Source organism: Symphalangus syndactylus, chromosome X (genome assembly GCF_028878055.3).
Source record: "Symphalangus syndactylus isolate Jambi chromosome X, NHGRI_mSymSyn1-v2.1_pri, whole genome shotgun sequence".
In the NCBI taxonomy this organism is placed as follows: Eukaryota; Metazoa; Chordata; class Mammalia; order Primates; family Hylobatidae; genus Symphalangus; species Symphalangus syndactylus.
The window spans coordinates 101,616,207-101,636,615 of NC_072447.2; the positions used below are offsets into that span (position 1 = coordinate 101,616,207).

General features: G+C 37.2%; 1 protein-coding gene across 3 annotated transcripts in view; it reads left to right on the forward strand.

The window, feature by feature from the left end:
* The window catches only part of DIAPH2 (diaphanous related formin 2), a 953,710-nt gene that overhangs the window by 400,559 nt on the left and 532,742 nt on the right, over positions 1-20,409 (forward strand). For all 3 annotated transcript variants that reach the window (XM_055269479.2, XM_055269480.2, XM_055269478.2), the window contains one exon: positions 17,971-18,072. In XM_055269479.2, coding sequence (XP_055125454.1) covers positions 17,971-18,072 — 102 coding nt within the window. The remainder of the gene's footprint in view (positions 1-17,970; positions 18,073-20,409) is intronic.

Consider the following 20,409-nt stretch of genomic DNA (forward strand, 5'->3'; position numbering starts at 1 on the left):
CCTAAAAAGTAAAAACATGACCTTTTCTGAAGTTTTGGCAGTAGAAGAATATAGAAATCAAAGTACCTAAAAGTGGAAACATGACCTTTTCTGAAGGTTTGGCAGTAGAATAATTTTTGTTTGTTTGTTTGTTTTTTTGAGATGGAGCCTCGTTTAGTTGCCCAGGCTGGAGTGCAGCAGCACAATCTTAGCTCACTGCAACCTCTGCCTTCTGGGCTCAAGCGATTCTCCTTCCTCAGCCTCCTGAGTAGCTGGGACTACAGACCAACACCCGGCTAATTTTTGTATTTTTAGTAGAGATGGGGTTTCTCCATGTTAGCCAGGCTGATCTCGAACTCCTGACCTCAGGTGATCCCCTGCCTCGGCCCCCCAAAGTGCTGGGATTACAGGCCTGAGCCAACGCTCCCGGCCAACAATTTGTCATATTAAATAATTAATCAGGAATGGTGTGACCGATTCAGAATAACTAGTTAGGATTTAATACCAACTTTGAGTATTTGTTCTAATAAAGAATTGCAAAATATAATAAATACTTGGGGACTAACATAGCTAGATGGCAGTGCTAAAATGTGGCTTCAAGAGTGTTTTCAGTTGATCAGAAGTAGAAGAATGGATTAGTATATGACAGCAGGCAAAGGGGAGAGTTGTTAGATGGGAGTAACCTATAGAGGTATCACTTTACAGGAAAGACCGTAAGCAGGATTCCCTCCTAGGAATGTCTAGAAAGCATATGGGTGAAAGCCAATATGATAGGGAGAATTCTACTTGATAGAATGCTTAAAATATCTTTTTTTTTCTTCTCTTCAAATTGTGGAACCTTTCATCTATGAAGTACTTACTAAGGTGTGACCATTCCCTTCAGCCTTATACACATTGTGCTCAAATTTATAGTATGTACATGTTGGAACACTATTCACCCTTTAAAAAGAAGGAAATCTTTGAACCTGCAGGACATTGTGCTAAGTGACATAAGGCAGACATGGAAAGACATATACTGTGTGATCTCATTTATACAGTATATAGAACCTAAAAAAGTCAAACTCATAGAAGCACAGAGTAGAGTGGTGGTTACCAGGGACTAGAGGTGGGAGTGGGGATTGGGAGATATTGATCAAAGAATATGAAATTTCAGATAGGAGGAATAGTTCAGGAAATTTATTTTAGAACATGGTGATGATAGTTAATAACAGTGTATTGCAGGTTTGAAAATTGCTAAGTTCTATTTTAAATGTTCTCATCACAAAAAATTAAGTTTGTGAAATAATGGATATGTTAATTAGCTTGATTTAGTCATTCCACAGTGTATACATATATCAAAACATCATTTTGTACACCATAAATATATATCTTTTTTTGTTTGTCAATTAAAAATTATTTGCCTTTGTATCTGTGTCATAGAATCAGAGGCCACCAAAATTAAAACTAAAGTAAGCTTTATAAATTATTCATTTCCCTTATTTCACGGGAGGAGAAACCAAGGCTCAGAGAGGTTTACATCACATAGTCAATCTGGGATCACAACTTGGTTCATAAGATGCTCAATTTGTTGATTTTTTTAAAGCCCATTGTTTGACCTGTTTTTCCTTGCTGTGGTATGCAGGTGGGCGAGCGGGTTGGGGAGTTGACTGCTGGACAGCAATAAAAAGTAGTAACAGAAAGTTTACTAATTAAAAACACTTAGTGCAATCTCTGTCATTGGAAGTCAGAGTAGAAATTAAATTATCTCTTGAAACATCTTCTTCCAGTATTAGATGACATTATAAATGTCTTCATTGACATTCATTATTGTTTGTGTTGTGAAATATATAATTAGGTGCCAAAAAATAAAGACTTAATTTTACTTAATGCAGTATAAGGGGCATTGGATTCCGTTTCTGCATTAATAAGCAGCATTTTAGTAAAATGAAAGGGTAGTTCAATTACTAATAAGACCATCATTTATTTTATCGCATATGAAGGATTCAGAGTGACAGAACTATTTAATGAAGTCTTTCAGCTTTGTGAGAAAAATAAGAGTACATATTTTGGCCTTCATTTCATAATTTTTCTTCAGTGTATATAGCTGAATAGTGTTGAAAAATTAGTTGCGTCTCGGGAAAAGCAAAGAAGGTGTCTGCTTTTCTTCCTTGAGTGCTATGACTAATTGCTACATCGTCTCTTTGGAGTTTCTACTCTTCGGTGGTTTATACTTAAAATGCCACTCTCAGTGTAGTGGAAAAAAAATTCTTTTGGGTTTCAGTCATGTATTCTCTATGTGACCTTGGGCAAATCACTTTTCTTTTAGCCATATATTTTTTGCCTTTAGAAGGGGGGAAATGTATACTTATAAAAATTGGTTATTATACAAATTAAATATGAGCATATGTTAAAAACCCTTGCAAACTATAAAATACTACACACATTGAACACGCGTAGAGATGAGTATCTTAGACATTTATTTAGCTGTAACCTGTCACTCTTTCCGGCCATTTATCTAAAGAGAATTAACACTTAAACATTCAACTATTACTTGAAAGAGTATCCCAAAAAGAACTCATAGTCTTCATCCTTCCCCCAAATGAAGGCCTATATTTCTTATCTCCTGGAATTTTTTTCATCCCCTCTCTCTTCTTTGATCCCAGCTCATCATGCATTCTTACTGACTGAAGATTTTTTACTCTCACCTCCCATGCCCATAGGACTAGACTACTATTGTTTTCTAGTTGGTCTTTGTCTCTAGACTTCCTCCAGTCTAGCACATCACATTACTTGATTCGACTAGGCGTTGTTTTTCCTCCATCAATTCATTTTCGTTCTTAAGAAGTGATTGCAATGATTGCCACCTGTTTTCTTCTGTTTTTAAATGCTGTAATGGATCTCTAGAAATTGGAGAGTTTCTCAGTCTTGATTTTGAATAATCTGTGCATTACTTACATTTGCTCTTCTCCATGCCTTTGCACCTGTCCTTCCATCCTTTAGGTGTCTTTTTTATCTTTTAAAATATGACTTAAAACCTACTTTCTCTTGGAAATACTCCCTATTCTGTAAACTAGACTGAACATTCTTTCCATTCTTCATCTGCTCATTTCTACTGTGTTATTCATAGTCTTTTGAAGGGGTTTTTGAAAAAGATCTTTGCATATGATGCAGACATTCTGAGCTGTATCATAAGCATTCTTTGTATTGGTCATTCTTTTTACTTGTTTTCTAATCAGATGCATGATACAGAGTTTTCTTTATATGATAATGTTGTATCATGTGATTTGGTGATATTTTCAATTAGATATTTTGAGCCTGTTAGGCTAGTCCCCTCTACAGGGCTATATTGAATGGGTGAGCACTCTGTGTTGAACTGACTTTCAGATTTACAGATTTCCCTTTCTTGAATATTTAGGGCTGTTTTATCTCTCAAAGATTTCTGAGAATTATAAGAACCACCCAGTGTCCTTTATTGAATAAAAGGTCTTCATGAAAGTAAACACAAAAATTCCATATAATATCAAATAAATATTTACATAAGGTTTTGATTAATGCTTCGTGTTTCTACCAGTTCTAAATATTTCTGTCATAGATGACTTTGAAATTTCTTGTGCACTGAGAGATGAAACCTGTCCTCATCTACACAGTTTCCTGGGTTTCAGCTGCCTATTTTGGGGGCTTTGGTTCACCCAAGAGAATATTGATGGTCTTCATTAGCCTAAGTGCATGCAGTCAGTGTGTTCGATACACTAGATCCAAACAGAACAGCCACTTGGTTCTGTTTATGTAGGTTCCATGTTGTATATAATTTTAAAAATAAAAGCGTGACTACTTCCAGATGAAGAGATTTTCTGTTAGTGATGAGTAGCATCATAAATAGGGAAGCTTTGTTTTTGGCTGCCCTAAATCCATGAGGAAGATTTGAAGTATTACAAAAACAACAGATGCTAAAACAGTATGCTTCTCATGTGAAGTTGCGCTTCCCCTTTGGACCAGAGGTGTCACAGATCTAGAGAAGAGTTGAGCTTCCCTAAAGGAGAGCTTGGGAATGTTAGTCATCCTCCTTAGATCCTAAAAGCATGGTCTTATCTGATCTTAGGGCCAAGTCTCCTCAGAAGAGCCAACAGGTTAAAAGTCATCAAGAGGGTGGACTTTCAGAGGATGAGTAACTAGTTGGTGGCACAGTAAGCAGTCATATAGAAGTGACTGCTTAGAGTGTGACTACATCTGAATAAAGCCAGGATAAACTCTGCTCAACCATCCTAAAGCCAGTCATTGGAAAGCAAATGTATTGGGTCACCATATATTGTCATATATGTTAATTAATCATTTTATTTTTATGGAATGTGGCATATGTTCTAGATCATCTTTACATATGATCTATCTCGTTGCATTTCATTTGATGGTAGAGTGGTGGTAGAGTTTGCCTGATGAATGTTTATAAATAAACATGAACACATATTGCTAGCTGGGAAAATAATCAATTATTTTATTTTATTTTTTTGGAGATGGAGTCTTGCTCTGTTGCCCAGGCTGGAGTGCAGTGGTGCCATCTCGGCTCAGTGCAAGCTCTGCCTCCTGGGTTCACGCCATTCTCCTGCCTCAACCTCCCGAGTAGCTGGGACTACAGGTGCCCGCCACCATGCCTGGCTAATTTTTTTGTATTTTTAGTAGAGATGGGGTTTCACCGCGTTCGGCAGGATAGTCTCAAACTCCTGACCTTGTGATCCGCCCGCTTCAGCCTCCCAAAGTGCTGGGATTACAGGCGTGAGCCACCGTGCCCGGCCTGAAAATAATCAATTCTTAAGCATTGGAGTGAAGACTGTTATTTGCTTTATATCTGTTAGAAACAGTGTCCCAGGCCAAATACGCCTATATAGGTTACATGTATAGATAATTTGAATACTGCTTCAAGGGGAAAATATTTCAAACAAAACTAGATTTGTAATTGGTTGTAGGACTTCTTCGATTTCTACTTGACTGGCTCCCCTCAGTTCATGGTACAAATGAATGACTAAGAGTAAGAATTGTTCGTGATCCTCTGACTGTCTCTGATCCTTTTTTTTTTTTTTTTTTTTGAGGAAGAGCTCCGGGGCAGTGGGCTGGAGAGGAAGGCTCCCCCATGAAACCCCCAGGCCACCGCTGCCTGCCACACCCGGGCCTAATGCCCAGGTGCCCCGGGGCTCACCGCCTCTCCAGTCCCTGTCCCTGATCTCATTCTTTCTAAACTCAGTTGATGATTCTCTTTGTGAAAATGTATGGGATGTTTGGAAAAGGTCCCCAAAAAGCCAAAGCAAACCCAGGAGTGTGTCTATACATTACAAAAGTGAAGGGTCAGTATCTAGATGATGGTGACCAGCTGAAAAATGTCCCTGAATGGCTCATCAAAAGAAATCCATATTGAATTGGATCAGATTAAAGGAAGGCTAAGTCCCAAATTGTAAAATTTTAAGGCAACAATGTAAACTCTCCCAGAGTAATCAAAGACTGTCTGAGAACAGAAGGTTGAATTAAGATTAAGAAAAGGGTCATTTGAGATACGGCTCTAATATTTAGGCTGTATGTGTACAGTTCAAAGCATAGTATTAATAATATGTAACCATGGGTGCACATGTTACCATTACTGTGAAGCCATTGTTTACCGTTCTCCCCAGAAGAAACCACTATTCTGAATCTGAGGCTCATCAACCCCATGCCTTTCTTTTGCCATATATGGATGTGCCCCTAAAATATGTTATTTAGTTTTTTCCTTTGTTTTTGTTTTGAGACAGGGTATTCACTCTGTTGCCCAGGCTGGAGTGCAGTGGCGCAATCTTGGCTCACTGCAGCCTTGACCTTCCAGGCTCAAGCGATTCTCCTATCTCAGCAACCCCACAACTCCCTGCTTTCCACCTCCTGTTCCCCACTTAGATTTACTCACATATTTAACTTTTTTGTATACCTTTCTTCTTATATGACAAAACTTCCTTCTAGGATCATTTTACTTCTCCCCGAAACAAGTCTGTTTATTTTATTTATTTTAATTTATTATAATTATTTTTAGAGACAGGGTCTCACTCAGTTGCCTAGTCTGGAGTGCAGTGGTCTAATCCTAGGTCACTGCAGCATCAGTCTTCTGAGATCTTCTCACCTTGGCTTCCCGAGCAGCTGGGAATACAGGCTTACTACCATGACCAGCAGATTTTTAAAAGTTATTTTAGTGATGTGGGTCTTGCTATGTTGCCCAGGCTTGTCTCAATCTCCTGGACTCAAGCAGTCCCCCACCTCAGACTCCCTAATAGCTGGAACTGAAACGAGTCTTTTTGAAAGACTTTTAATGAGATTCTGGTCATAGCAAACACTGCTTTTGTTTCTCTAATTTTTTTTTTCACCCTTGTTCTGAAAATATATTTTCACTGGGTATATAATTCTAGCTTGTCAATTATTTTTTCTTAGCACTATGAAGAGATTATTTCACCATATTCTGGGTTCAGTTGTTAACTGAGCTGTAGTCTAAATTGACATTCCTTGGGAGGTAATCTTTCTGTTCTACCTAGGAGTACTACCAAAGAATAATCACTGTAAATTATCAGCATATATTTTTACAACTAGGTAGTTTAAATTCTAACCCAAAACTTGCATGGCCGAGGGCAGGGGTGTTGCCTTGTGGTTAGAAGTTTCCAGCAGAGAAGCCCCTTATCTCCAATCCCAGAGTCAAAGCAAAACCAGACACAATTCTTTACTGTTTTCTTCTGTAGGTGGGCTTTGTTTTTTCTCCAAAATAACCCCTTTTCTGGAGGTATTATCTTTTGGGGTTCTGTAAAAGCTCTAGACCAGTAGAGTTTAGTAGATGTTCCTACGATAGTCTTGGACTTCAGTGTCTGGTTATGTGTCTGGATTAGTGCTTTCTTTTTATTTTTTTTCCCAATGGGGAGTTTGGGGGGTGAGTAATGAGAACTTTTTACAAATGTCTTGCCAAGTTAGCTTTTCATCTGAAGATATTTTTAAAGAAGTCTATTCAGCATTTTAGGTGTTCTGTAAATTGACAGTCCCTCTGGGTAACTAATCAGCTATATTGCTGGAAGCAGAAGTCTATTCTAAAGTATCTCTATGACTCTTTTATTGGGAAGTTGAGAGAAACATTAGATATTGATAATCTGCCACCATGTTCAGGTTAGTGTATTTAAAGTTCTACAGATGACAAGCGTTGTTTCTGCTTAAAGAAAAAAGTGTTAGCTTGACATAGATGCCAGATGTGTCAAAATGTCCAGGGTGTTATGAATGCTCCATTTTGAGTTTGTATTTCTTTAGTCTAATGGATAACTTATACTTTGTTTTCTATACAGGGACCTTTAACTAGTACTTAAATGAAAACAGAGAACTAAATAATGATAGCCGATCATCATGTATAGCAGTTTCTATTATAAATATTTTGAACTAATTGAAGTGATTTACTTGGTGCTGTAATGATAGGGGTCTTGAATGTGAGGATAGAATTCAGCTTTGGAAGCATCTGCATGTACTATTTTATAATAATGAATCCTAGCATTGGTTTTTGGCAGTTTGCAATGGCCATGATAAGATGATATCTAATGAAAGCAGAATATAGCATTAACAGGGTATCATATATCTGTCAACCTATTTTGTCTGTTAAAAATCTATTCTAGGCCAGGCACAGTGGCTTACACCTATAATCCCAGTGCCTTGGGAGGTGGAGGCAGGAGAATTGCTTGAGCCCAGGAGTTCGAGACCAGCCTGGGCAACATAGTGACACCCTGTCTCTATAAAGAGTTTTTTAAAAATCAGCCAGGCCTGGTGGCATAAGCCTGTAGTCCCAACTGCTCGGGAGGCTGAGTTGGGAGGATCGTTTGAGCCCAGGAGGTTGAGACTGCTGTAGGTAGTGATTGTGCTACTGCACTCCAGCCTGGGCAACAGAGTGAGACTGTGAAAAACAGAAAAAAAAAAAAAAAAGAGAGAGAAAGAAAGAAAGGAAGAAAGGAAGGAAAGGAAGGAAGGAAAGAAAGAAGAAAGAAAACCAGTTAGGAAAGGGTAGGTATATGTAAAATAGGTGAAGGATGGGGATCAATCAGAGGAAAGCACACCAAACAAAAAGACAAGTTCTCAATCCTGCCCAAGGATTTAACTTGCAGCTTGGCTTTCAAGCTTTAAACTGTCTTCGGCCTGGAGTTGGGGAGTTGGGGTTTCACCGGGTACCCACCCCTGTCTGCCTAAGCATTTGGCTGCCTCCTGTTGCTATCATTACATTTAGACACGGGCATACATACTTTGGATGCTGCTATTCAATACTCATAGTGATTAATTTATTCTATATGTCCTACTTTTTAATGCTTGATATCACTTTTTATGTTTAATATGGTTTATAATTTTTATTTTAGAGTACAAAATAGGACATAAACAAAATAAAAGGTAATCAGCATCAAAGGAGTACTTTTCATAATTATCCTTTATACTGTAAATCATAAATTATGTAGAAAGCAATGCATGTATTCTGCAAATAGGGTCATGACATTAGTGGCAGTAGAATTTTTTACATATAATCACTATTTTTTCTATTATAGTAGTAAATATATCTGTGATCTTCACTGATCTACTTAGTACAGGGCTAGAACCCCTTGAATAATTTAATTGAATTTAAATTAGGAAATGTTTAGCTACCGTGTAGTTTACCTAGCCCAGATTTTTGGCTGTGGAATGGAAAGGAAGGGTTGGACCTGAAAGAGATTTTTTTTAGGAAAAATTGTCAGAAGTGTGCCTGAAAGGTAATTGCCAGTTTGAAAGCTTAGAAGAGGAAAAGGATGCCAGTTCTGTTGGCAGAATGAAGCCATTAGGAGACGCTGATAAGGTGTAGGGATGGGTCAGAATGAGGATGAGTTCTCCTTTAGATTTGTTCAATTTGAGTTAATGATGGGACATGGGTGGGAATGTCAGTTAGAAACATGGAGCTTGAGGATGCCTAAGAGTAGTCAGGGCTGGAGATGTTCATTTGGCATTATCAGCAGTGAGGTGATATTGATCATGGGAAAGTCAATGCGCCTTCTAGGGAACTGAGTATGATCTGAATGTTAAATGTCAGAGTTTCAAATCATTTCTTTAGTATATGTTTCTCTGTCTGGGCTAGATTAAAGATTAGATAGGAAACCTTTAAATCCCCGATTATTTGTAAGACACACTTGTTACTTCAAGGTCAGGAATTTTCTCATCAATTTTCAGTGCTTGTGTGTTATTTTATTAACTAATGTGTTTTTGAAAATAGTGACTGTATGTTGAGGGATTGAAATGCTCCACCCCCAAATGCTTTAGTGGTAATCAGCATTTTAACATACTTCAGTATGTATGTCGATTCTTGGAGTCAAATGCAAGAGTTTTGGAAATGTTAGGAATTTTATATCAAAAGGAGAAGACTGTACCATCACCACCTGACAGAAAATGTATTTTGGATCAAATGGAAGACAAATTACCCAGTCATATGTTGATTGTGTTCCATTGTGTAAACAAGAACATACACAGCCCTTTTGGCCCTGTCATCTTTATGACGGCAGAATCTCCAGAGGTTAATGTGGTGGTAGTCATGTAGTGGACATCCAGTATATATTGGCAGAATGGATGAATAAAACAGAAAACAAGTATAGAACCAAGTACTGGCATGAAACTGTTTGTCATTTAATTCGAAGAAAAGTGAAAGAACACATGATTTAAGAACAGTAAACACATACACAGTGATTTAAGCCATATAGCATAAGAAAGTTCTGAAAAACATGGGTAAGGAATTGTGTTTTCTGACCAAGCAAAATGGGGAAAAGATGTGTTATGATGATAGAGATTTAGCCAAGGTACTTCTAGGGAAATGTTTCCTTTTTTTTTTTTTTTTTTTTTTTTTTGAGATGGAGTCTTGCTCTTTCACCCAGGCTGGAGTGCAGTGGCGCTATCTTGGCTCACTGCAAGCTCCGCCTCCCAGTTTCACGCCATTCTCCTGCCTCAGCCTCCCGATTAGCTAGGACTACAGGCACCCGCCACCATGCCCGGCTAATTTTTTGTATTTTTAGTAGAGATGGGGTTTCACCGTGTTAGCCAGGATGATCTCCATCTCCTGACCTCGTGATCCACCCACCTTGGCCTCCCAAAGTGCTGGGATTACAGGCGTGAGCCACCGCGCCTGGCCAAGGAAAATGTTTCTTATCTGGATTTTTAAAAATACACAATTGTCAACACAAGTTAAAGCAAGACATTACATATATAGATATATAATATAATATATATATATAAAAATATATTTTCATAAAGAAATATTGGCCCCAATTCATTTATGTGGAAAATGATAGTCTTAATCAAAATGAACCTAATGCGGTTCTTCTACTACTAAAGTGACTTAATGAGATAGAAGACAAAAAAGAAAGGTTATGTTTTGGCAAGAAGGAAAGGGCATTATGGTTCAATACCTTTACTTAACTAACCTTTAAGTATTCAATTAACATTTAAAGGAAATAAAGTTTTGGAAGTATTACAGAATAATTGCAGAAATGTAAAAAGTAGTTAAAAGCATGTGGTCTATTCATAGAAATTCCTTCACTTAACACTGACAGTCATCAGAATGTAAATTCGTGATGGGTAAAAGATGAAGAAAACTCTGCTCAATCAGTGACATAGTTGCTGCTTTCTCTTTTGCTGTTTTCTTTGCGAACTTCAGTTCATTGACATTTTCTAGGATGAAACCTTCATACTTATCCAGAATTGATCTTTTAAACACAAATCCTGAAATATTTGAAAAAAAAAATATGCACAGTAGTAAGCAGCAGCGGGTGGGGCGGGGGGGCGGAGAAATTGAAGGGCTCGTGCCTTGAAACTTTCCAGGATATTTGCCTATCAACTCACAGTTTGTAAGAATCTGTTGTACTTAAAAATTTATCACTTCTAGCCTTTACTACTATGAACAGTTTTTCACTTATAGCGAGCATAGAGGGTAGTCTTCGACTATTAACTCACCTTTGCAGTTTATTTAAAGAACAGAAGCAATTGTAGTATCAAGGAAGCATTAAATTCAAAAGCTATTTTAATTTTTTTTAAGTACAGAGTTTTGGGGCAATATGAATTTTACAATTTTATTGCCTAGCCTGATCTATGTCACTTCACCTGTATTTTTCTTGCTCTTGCTCATAGCTGCTGTTGCAGGACCCTGACTCTTATCAAAAGTCTCAACATTAGATGTTTCTAGAGATCTCAGGGAATAGCTTACACATTCTCTGAATTAATTTTGCCAGCTTCCATGTGGCAACTGTGGGTTCTTGTTTTGATCCTCTCCCCTGGGGACAACTGTGTGTGGGAAGAGGGGAGGAGTTTCCCATGGGGCACAGCTGGTGGTGTATTGAAGCCTTCTAGGTGCCAAGGGTGTGGGGTGTTCTTTGGCAAAGTATGGGAACATGTATTTTTTCCTTGCTTTCCTTTTTAAATGTACTTGATTAGAGGAGTACCAAAGCAGTGCTCTTCACACAGTTCTCCTTTCCACAGTACTCAGACATCTGACCACGTTGGGGATGAATAGTCTGGGCCTGGAATCACATCCAAAAAACAACTACAGTGCACTCAGAATCACCCTAACTCTTTCCAAATTGCAGCTTTTCTCACTGGACTAATCCTGTCTGCTTGCTGCTTGACTTCTCTTCCTTTAGAAAATTTCTTTCCTGGGAGCCCCCCCTTAGTCCACTACACAAACAGACTTCAGGCTGATTCCTAGGACTCTGTATATCAGTGTCAAGCTGTGCCTTGAACCCCTGCCTTTTTTCCATATTCTCTGTTGGTATGCCTTTGATGAGTAGGTGAAGTGGAGGTAAATGAATACCATTACATCTCTCTCTCCTCTGTATTATCTTCCTTCCTCTTTTATTTAGGAATTTATGGGAATGAAAAAAATACTACTATCCAACCTTATACTGCATCTTTGTCTACAAAGTTTAGTATGTACATATATAAAAAATCAGATACGTTTAGGCATTGACTACAAGGACCACTTGCAACATGAGATCCTACAGGTAAGTGACTCATAAGAGCAATATGTACTATGGTAGTAATCTGCATCTGCCGCACATTTGAGAGTGAGTTTTATTCTAATTTGCAAGTACAACCTACTAAACAGTGGCAGTTATATAAGCTTATAACTCATAAGATGATATTCAGAGTCAGAATACATCCAAGGCCACTAAATGTGTTAAATATTTCATACAGCTGAATAGAGAAAAGATATGTCACCTCCCACTGTGGCGCCTTCATTCTGAAAATAACAGGTTACCTATAGCTAGGAGAAAAATAACAAAAGTTTCACATTCCAAGCTAAAATTATATTTTAGGCTTGATTCATTCCACAATACTTATTTTCACAGTTACAGCTTAAAATTGAGGTGGAGATTTTAAATATGCAGAATTAATTTTAAATAATTTTAATTATCTTAATCTTTCTAATTTAGTTTCACTGTGGTGAAAATTATTCAAGTTACCAAACTGAGTCTTTGTTTTTCTTAATAACATACATACTTCACAAAAAAAAAACCATCAATAGAAACAATTTTGAAAAACAATTGAGTACTTTCCATGCATCAAAAATATTTGAAAAAATGGAAATAATACCTTGGTATTTACTTACATTCTTATTCTATAAGAGAAAATAATACTAATGGAGCAAAATAATGGATTCCCTTGATTTCATTTCACTATTCATATATGTGGTTATATCCATGTTTATATTTTAGTAAAAGGGTGCGATATTTTAAAACTTGGGTCTCATTAATTAGATGATAGTGTGCCATTGCAGGCCCAGAGCTTAATGGAAAGGCAAAATTGAGTGGGAGGAGGGAAGAGATAAATGGGGAGAACAAAAGGGCACTTATAGTGGGGGTATAGTACAGTTGTTTTCCATGAGACTTATGTTGTGTGTACTCTACCCTAGTTATCTTTTCATTGTGGAAAAATGTGTAACATAAAACTAACCATTTTACCCTTTTTACATGTATAATAAAGAAGCATTCATTACATTTATGTTGTTGTACAACCATTACCACTATTTCCAGAACTTTGTCATCATCCCAAACAGAAACTCTAAACCTATTAAGCAATAACTCCCCATACCCTTCTACCCCCAGCTTCCGGTAACCTCAATTCTACTTTTTGTCACTAAAAATTTGCCTATTGTTGATACTTCATATCAGTGGAATCATACAATATTTGTTCTTTTGTATCACTAAGTGAAATATTTACACTTATTGTTATCTATGTTATGACGTGTCAAAACTTCATTCCTTTATGACCAAGATTCCATTGTATGTATATACCACTTTTTATCAATACATCTGCTGATAGGCAGATGGGTTGTTTCTACCTTCTGGACATTGAATAATGATGCTATGAACATTTGTGTACAGTATCTGAGTCCCTGGTTTTAGTTTTTTGTGTACATACCTAAGTGTCTTAGAGTTCTCCAAAGAAACAACCAATAGTGTGTGTGTGTGTGTGTGTGTGTGTGTGTGTGTGTACATAAAGAGATTTATTATGAGGAGGTGGCTCACTGCATTATGGAAGCTGAGAAGTCTCATGATCTGCCGTTTGTAAGCTGGAGACCCAGGAAAGCCAGTGGTGTAAATCTGGTCCAAGTCCTCAGTCTGAGGGCTTGAGAACCATGAGAGCTCATGGTGTAAATCCCTGTCCAAGGACAGGAGAAGATCAATGTCCCAGCTCAAGCAGGGAGACAGGAAGCAAAAGGGATGAATTCCTCCTTCTTCTGCTATTTTGTTCTGTTCAGGCCCCCAAATGATTGGCTGATTCTCATCTACACTCGGGAGGGGGCAATCAACATTACTGAGTCTACCAATTAAAATGCTAATCTCATCCTGAAACACCCTCACAGACACACCCAGAAATAATGTTTAATCTGGGCATATCTTCGCCCACTCAAGTTGACACATAACCATCATATTAGGGATGGAATTATGAGGTCATATGTTAATTATGTGTTGATTTTCTGAGGAACCACCAAACTGTTTTCTACGGGGACTGCGTCATTTTGCCACATCCTCACTAACACGAGTTATACTCCACTGTTTTGAAAATAGCCATTCTTCTGAGTGTGAGAGAGTATTTTATTGTGGATGCTATTGTAAGTTGAATAGTTTCACTAATTTCTTTTATAGACTGTTCATTGTGAGTGCATGGAAATGCAACTGATTTTTCCATGTTAATTGTGTATACTTCAGTTTTGTTGAATTCATTTATTAGCTCTATCAGTTTTTTGTGGATGATTTAGTGTTTCCTACATATAAGATCATGTCATCTGTGAGCAGAAATACTTCTACTTCTTACTTCCCTATTTACATGGCTTTTTGTTTCTTTTTTGCCTAATTGCTCTTGATCATGGTGTATAGTCCTTTTCTTAGGCTGCTGAATTCAGTTCACTAGTATTTTTTGGAGGAATTTTACATTTGTATTAATAAGGTATAAGGCCTAGAGTTTTTGTTGTTGTTGTTGTTGTCGTCGTTTTGTTTGTTTTTTAGTATATCCGACCAACCTCCTTATCAGGGTAATGATGGCGGCATAGAAAGAGATAGGATGTTTTCCCATCTTCATTTTTTGGGTAAAGTTGAGAAGGATTGGTGTACATTCTTCTTTAAATGTTAGTAGAATTCATCAGTGAAGCTATTGGGTCCTATGCATTTCTTCATGTGTAGGTTTTTGATTACTGATTCAATCTACTTACTTGTTATAGGCCTATTCAGATTTTCTGTTTCTTCTTGGGTCCATATTAGTAGTTTTTGTATTTCTAGGAACTAGTCCATTTCTTCTAGGTTATTCAAATTTTTGGTAAATAATTGTTCATAATTTTCTCATAATTTTTTCTTTTTATGAAGTCAATAGTAATGTCCACTTTTATTTCTGATTTTAATTACTAGAGTTTTTTTCTTAAACTCATCAATCTAGCTGAAGGTTTGTGGGGTTTTTTTGTTTTTTTGTTTGTTTGTTTTGATCTTTTCAAAGAACTAACTTGATATTGTTTGGCTGCATCCCGACCCAAATCTCAACTTGAATTGTATCTCCCAGAATTACCACGTGTTGTGGGAGGGACCCAAGGGGAGATAATTGAATCATGGGGGCCAGTCTTTCCTGTGCAATTCCTGTGATAGTAAGTCTCACGAGATCTGATGGGTTTATCAGGGGTTTCTGCTTTTGCTTCTTCCTCATTTTCCCTTGCCACCGCCATATAAGAAGTGCCTTTCGCCTCCTACCATGATTCTGAGGCCTCCCCAGCCGTGTGGAACTGTAAATCCAATTAAACCTTTTTTTTTGGTTTGTTTTTTTGAGACTGAGTATTGCTCTGTCACCCAGGCTGGAGTGCAATGGCATGATTTCAGCTCATTGCAACCTCTGCCTTCCTGGTTCAAGCGATTCTCCCACCTCAGCCTCCCGAGTAGCTGGGATTACAGGCACCTGCCATCTTGCCCGGCTAATTTTTGTATTTTTGTAGAGATGGGGTTTCACCATGTTGGCCAAGCTGGTCTTGAACTCCTGACCCCAGGTGACCCGCCTGCCTCGGCCTCCCAAAGTGCTAGGATTACAGGTATGAGCCACTGCGCCTGGCCTTAAACCTCTTTTTCTTCCCAGTCTTGGGTATGTCTTAATCAGCAGCATGAAAACGGACTAATATACAACTTTTGGCTTGGCTTCATTAATTTTCTCTATAGGTTTAAAGTTTTCTTTTTCTTTTCTTTTTTTTTTTTCCCTCTTTTTGAGACAGGGTCTCACTGTGTTGCCCAGGCTGGAGTGTAGTGTTGCAATCACAGCTCACTGCAGCTTCAACCTCCTTCGCTCAAGTGATCCTCCCAAGTGGCTGGGACCACAGGCATGAGCCACCAGGCCTGGCTAATTTTTGTATTTTTTGTAGAGACAGAGTTTTGCTATGTTTCCCAGTCTGGTCTTGAACTCCTAAGCTCAAGGGATCCACCTGCCTCAGCCTCCCAAAGTGCTGGGATTACAGGCATGAGCCACCACACCTGGCAGATTTTCAGTTTTCTATCTTGTTTTTCTCTAATCTTTGTTTCCTTCCTGCTATTAGCTTTGGCTTTAGTTTGCTCCTCTTTTTCTAGTTTCTTAAGATGTACAGTTAGGTTATCATTTTGAAATTTTTTTTTTTTTTAATGTAGGCATGTACTGCTGTACTTTTCCCTCTTAGCACTGCTTTCACTACATTCCATGTCTTTTGATATGTTGTGTTTGTATTTTCATTCCTCTCAAGGTATTTTCTAATTTTCCTTGTGGTTCTTTCTTTGACCCATTGGTTGCTTAAGATTTTATTTATAATAATTTCTGCATAATTGAGGATTTTCCACTTTTCCTTGTGTTATTCCTTTCTAGTTTCATTCACTTGTGATCACAAAGATATTTTGTATGATATTAAATTTTTAAAATGTATTAGGACTTGTTTTGTGGCCTGACATGATTATCCTGGAAAATGTTTTATGTGCACTTGAGAAGAATGTACATTTTGCTTTTGTTAGGTGGGGTGTTTTGTATAAGCCTGGGAGGCTTATAAACAACAGAAATTTATTTCTCACTATCTTGGAGGCTGGAGGTCCAAGTTCAAGATGTCAACATAGTTGGGCCCTCTTCTGGGTTGCAGACTGCTAACTTCTCTTTGCATGCTTACATTGTGGGAAGAGAACAAGCTAGCTCTCTGGCCTCTTCTTTCTTTCTTTCTTCTTCTTCTTCTTTTTTTTTTTTTTTTTTTGAGACAGAGTTTCACTCTTGTTGCCCAGGCTGGAGTGCAATGGCGCGATCTCTGCTCACCGCAACCTCCGCCTCCCAGGTTCAAGCGATTCTCCTGCCTCAGCCTCCCTAGTAGCTGGGATTACAGGCATGTGCCACCACGCCCAGCTAATTTTTGTATTTTTAGTAGAGATGGGGCTTCTCCATGTTGGTTAGGCTGGTCTCGAACTCCTGACCTCAGGTGATCCACCTGCCTCGGCCTCCCAAAGTGCTGGGATTACAGGCATGAACCACTGCGCCCAGCCTGTGGCCTCTTCTTAAGAGGGAACTAATCTTATTCGTGAGGGCTCCACTCTTATGACCTAATTGCCCCTCAAAGGCGCTGCCTTTAAGGATAATCACGTTGAGGATTAGATTTCAGCATAAGGATTTTGGAGGGACACAAACATTCAATTCATAAGAATCATCAAATTTGAGCATGCATCAGACTTCATCACTTTTGCTTGATTCTCCATTAAAAGTAGGAATGTATTGTGTACTTAAATATAGACATTGTAGATAATGGGAGATGTTGTACAAGCCAGATGTAATTTATAAGATTGAAGATTATTCCAGGTTTTGAAAAATTATGAATAGTAGAGTTGATACTTTCTTTTTTAGTATTATTGTACATAAGCAAATTCTACATAGTATTTTTCTGGTTTTAGTTTAGATTGACTAATTATTGTGACTGGAAATAAAGCTTAAAAATTATTCTAAACACGGTGAAACCCCATCTCTACTAAAAATACAAAAAATTAGCCCGGCGTGGTGGTGGGCGCCTGTAATCCCAGCTACTCGGGAGGCTGAGGCAGGAGAATGGCATGAACCCGGGAGGCGGAGCTTGCAGTGAGCCGAGATCACGCCACTGCACTCCAGCCTAGGCGACACAGTGAGACTCGTCTCCAAAAAAAAAAAGAAAATTATTCTATATGTTTAAGTCCCAGAAGTTTACTCAGTTTTGGAATACCATTTATTCTTATATGATCTTTTATTCAATATGTATATACTATATTGTACAAAAACCAAACAAGTTTATACATTTTATTCACAATTTATTGTAGTTCATTTTTAGGTCAAATTTTGGAGGGGTGGGGAAGGGCGGATACTCTGGTACCATAAAAGAACCACAGTCAGAAATGTACTGTCCTAGTTAATCACTTTCATAATTGTTAATGCATGTTTAAAAATTCTAATACTAAAACACTAAACTTTTATACTTTTATTTCTTTTTAGAACCTTGTGAAACATCTTCCTGAGCAGAAGATACTCAACGAATTAGCAGAGCTTAAGAATGAATATGATGACCTCTGTGAGCCTGAACAATTTGGAGTTGTGGTATGTATCCAACATGAGGGACTACAGTCTCAGCTGGGAGGTTAACACTTGCCAGAAACAGTGAAAAGAAAAACATTTCAGTTGTCAGTTATTTTTTCATTACTATATTGCTACATAATTTAATATAATATTGGCTGTCAGAAAAAAATCCTTTTTTACCTATTATTATTTGTCATGGCATTGAAAAATAATAAAATACTCGCATTCATAAAATACTTAAAAATATCTCAGGGGATCTTTTGAATAACAGTGCCAATTTTTAATTCTATTAATATATGCAAACAGTATACATTATTATTATATGGGCTATTTTTCTTTCCATTTAGATCTTAATGTTAGAATTTGGCCCCCAAAAAATAGGTTAAAATAAAAGGATAATTACTAGATAATTAGCAAAGTACTAGAGACTCTTTTTCTAGGGTATATGTCGTGTCAGAAAAAGCACAAGGATTTTCAGATTTCATATAGAGTGTCATTAATTGATTTAAAGCTTAAAATGTGCTGTTTTAGCTGGGAAGAAAATCTTATACATCATGTCTTTAAATCGTCATGTAGTTAAATTATTATTGGAATGAATTATTTTTTCTTATTCCACCCTTCGTATTAACGAGTACAAAAGATTGATAAGTATAAATTTTGAATTCAAGATTATAGTTATATTTTAAGTATTCCCCAAACCGACTATTCAAATAGTTGACAAAAAACAAAAACAAAAAAGTGGCAGGAAAGAGGGCATTATGATTTATTTAATTTCTTGGAGAAAAAGCTATTTTTTACTTACGTGGTCAGTGCAAATTTGTTTGCTGTATGAATAAATAGTTCCATTATGGTCACCAACTTTACCCTGGCTCCCTGAACATTTTCCATTTGCATACTAAGAATTTAAAAATTACCATTGGACCTAATAGTCAAACATTTTCAGCCTTATCCAAAATATTCTATAAGCTTTTAAATAGTATAATATGTTAGAATTGATCTAATTTGATACCTTGCAGTTTAAAAATCCTGTTTAAAGTCAAACTGTGCTAGATGGGACTGACCATGTTCCTTTTGAACATGTGCAATAAATGCTCACCCATATTTAGAGTTTATTAATTTTGAGACATGGCATTGACTACACTTATATAGAAGGATTCTGTCAAATTCTTGCAAAGAAAATCAGGAATGTATGTTTGGGATCAGATAGAGCATATAATGGTATCTGAGAAAGGTATTTCTCTTATTTTTGAACAAGGTGAATTAATCAACTAAATTCGATAGATATCATTTGTTAACTAAAAGCAATTTAGCACAACATTGAGTAATACAATTGTTTTGACCAAAGTCCACACTTGAAGCCTAAGCTGCTTGGATTCATATTATAATTGAATCAAGGCTGCATACCCTCTGAGAATTCAGCTGTGTCATGATGGTTATGAGTTTTACAGTAGGTATACTACACAATTTCTCTGAAGCCATTTTTTTTTTCTGAATGCAGTTTATCTTGGAAGATGTATTAGTTTGCCAAGCAAGTCCTTTCAAGAGGCATATCCTTGGTACCACACTGAGGAAATGAAGTTTGGGGACATAAAAAGCAATATACCTTCTGAACTAAAAGCAAAATAGAAAGTGGAAGAGATTTCTTGTTTATGCACGTAACCATAAATAATTCTGAGGCTGTGCGTAGATGAAGTAACCTAGTCCCCTTATTTCCTCTCACCATTCTTAGCTACATGTCTGGGGGTGGGGGGCGGAAAGTCAAGGACATTACAAACTAGTTTACACCATGTAAATTACCTAAGATAGTATCAATCAGGATTTGCCCAATAAAGTTTAGCTGCATTCACATCAAGGAAATATTTTTTAAACAGTGATATACTTTAGTCTTTTAAACGTGTGCTTTTCAGTGTTTAGAACAATATCATGTATAAAATAGACAGTAAATAAATGTTTATGGAATTGAATTACAGGACAATTATTAAGCCTAAGTCTGAGCCTGAAATTAGAAAGTAGTATGATTTAAATCTGTAACAATAGAAATTTTCCTAAAACGTATTTCTCTAGGTGTATGCTGAAATTCAATTCACTTCTGTGTGTATACATCCAAACACTTTTTAACCCTTAAACATATATCAACAGCCTAATGTGAGGACAATTTTGGAAATTGTTTAAGAGAATCATCTACAGTAATGAGAGACGCTCCAAACTGGAAAGGCTCATTGCCTCTGCTCACTTCTCTTGTTAACATTATTAGTGTATTTATCACATGATTTCTATATGGAAAACGTCCAGTGTCTCCCTGAATTTACAGAATGAAGCTCCTTCACATTCTCACTGTATCTCTGACTGTCTTGCTTT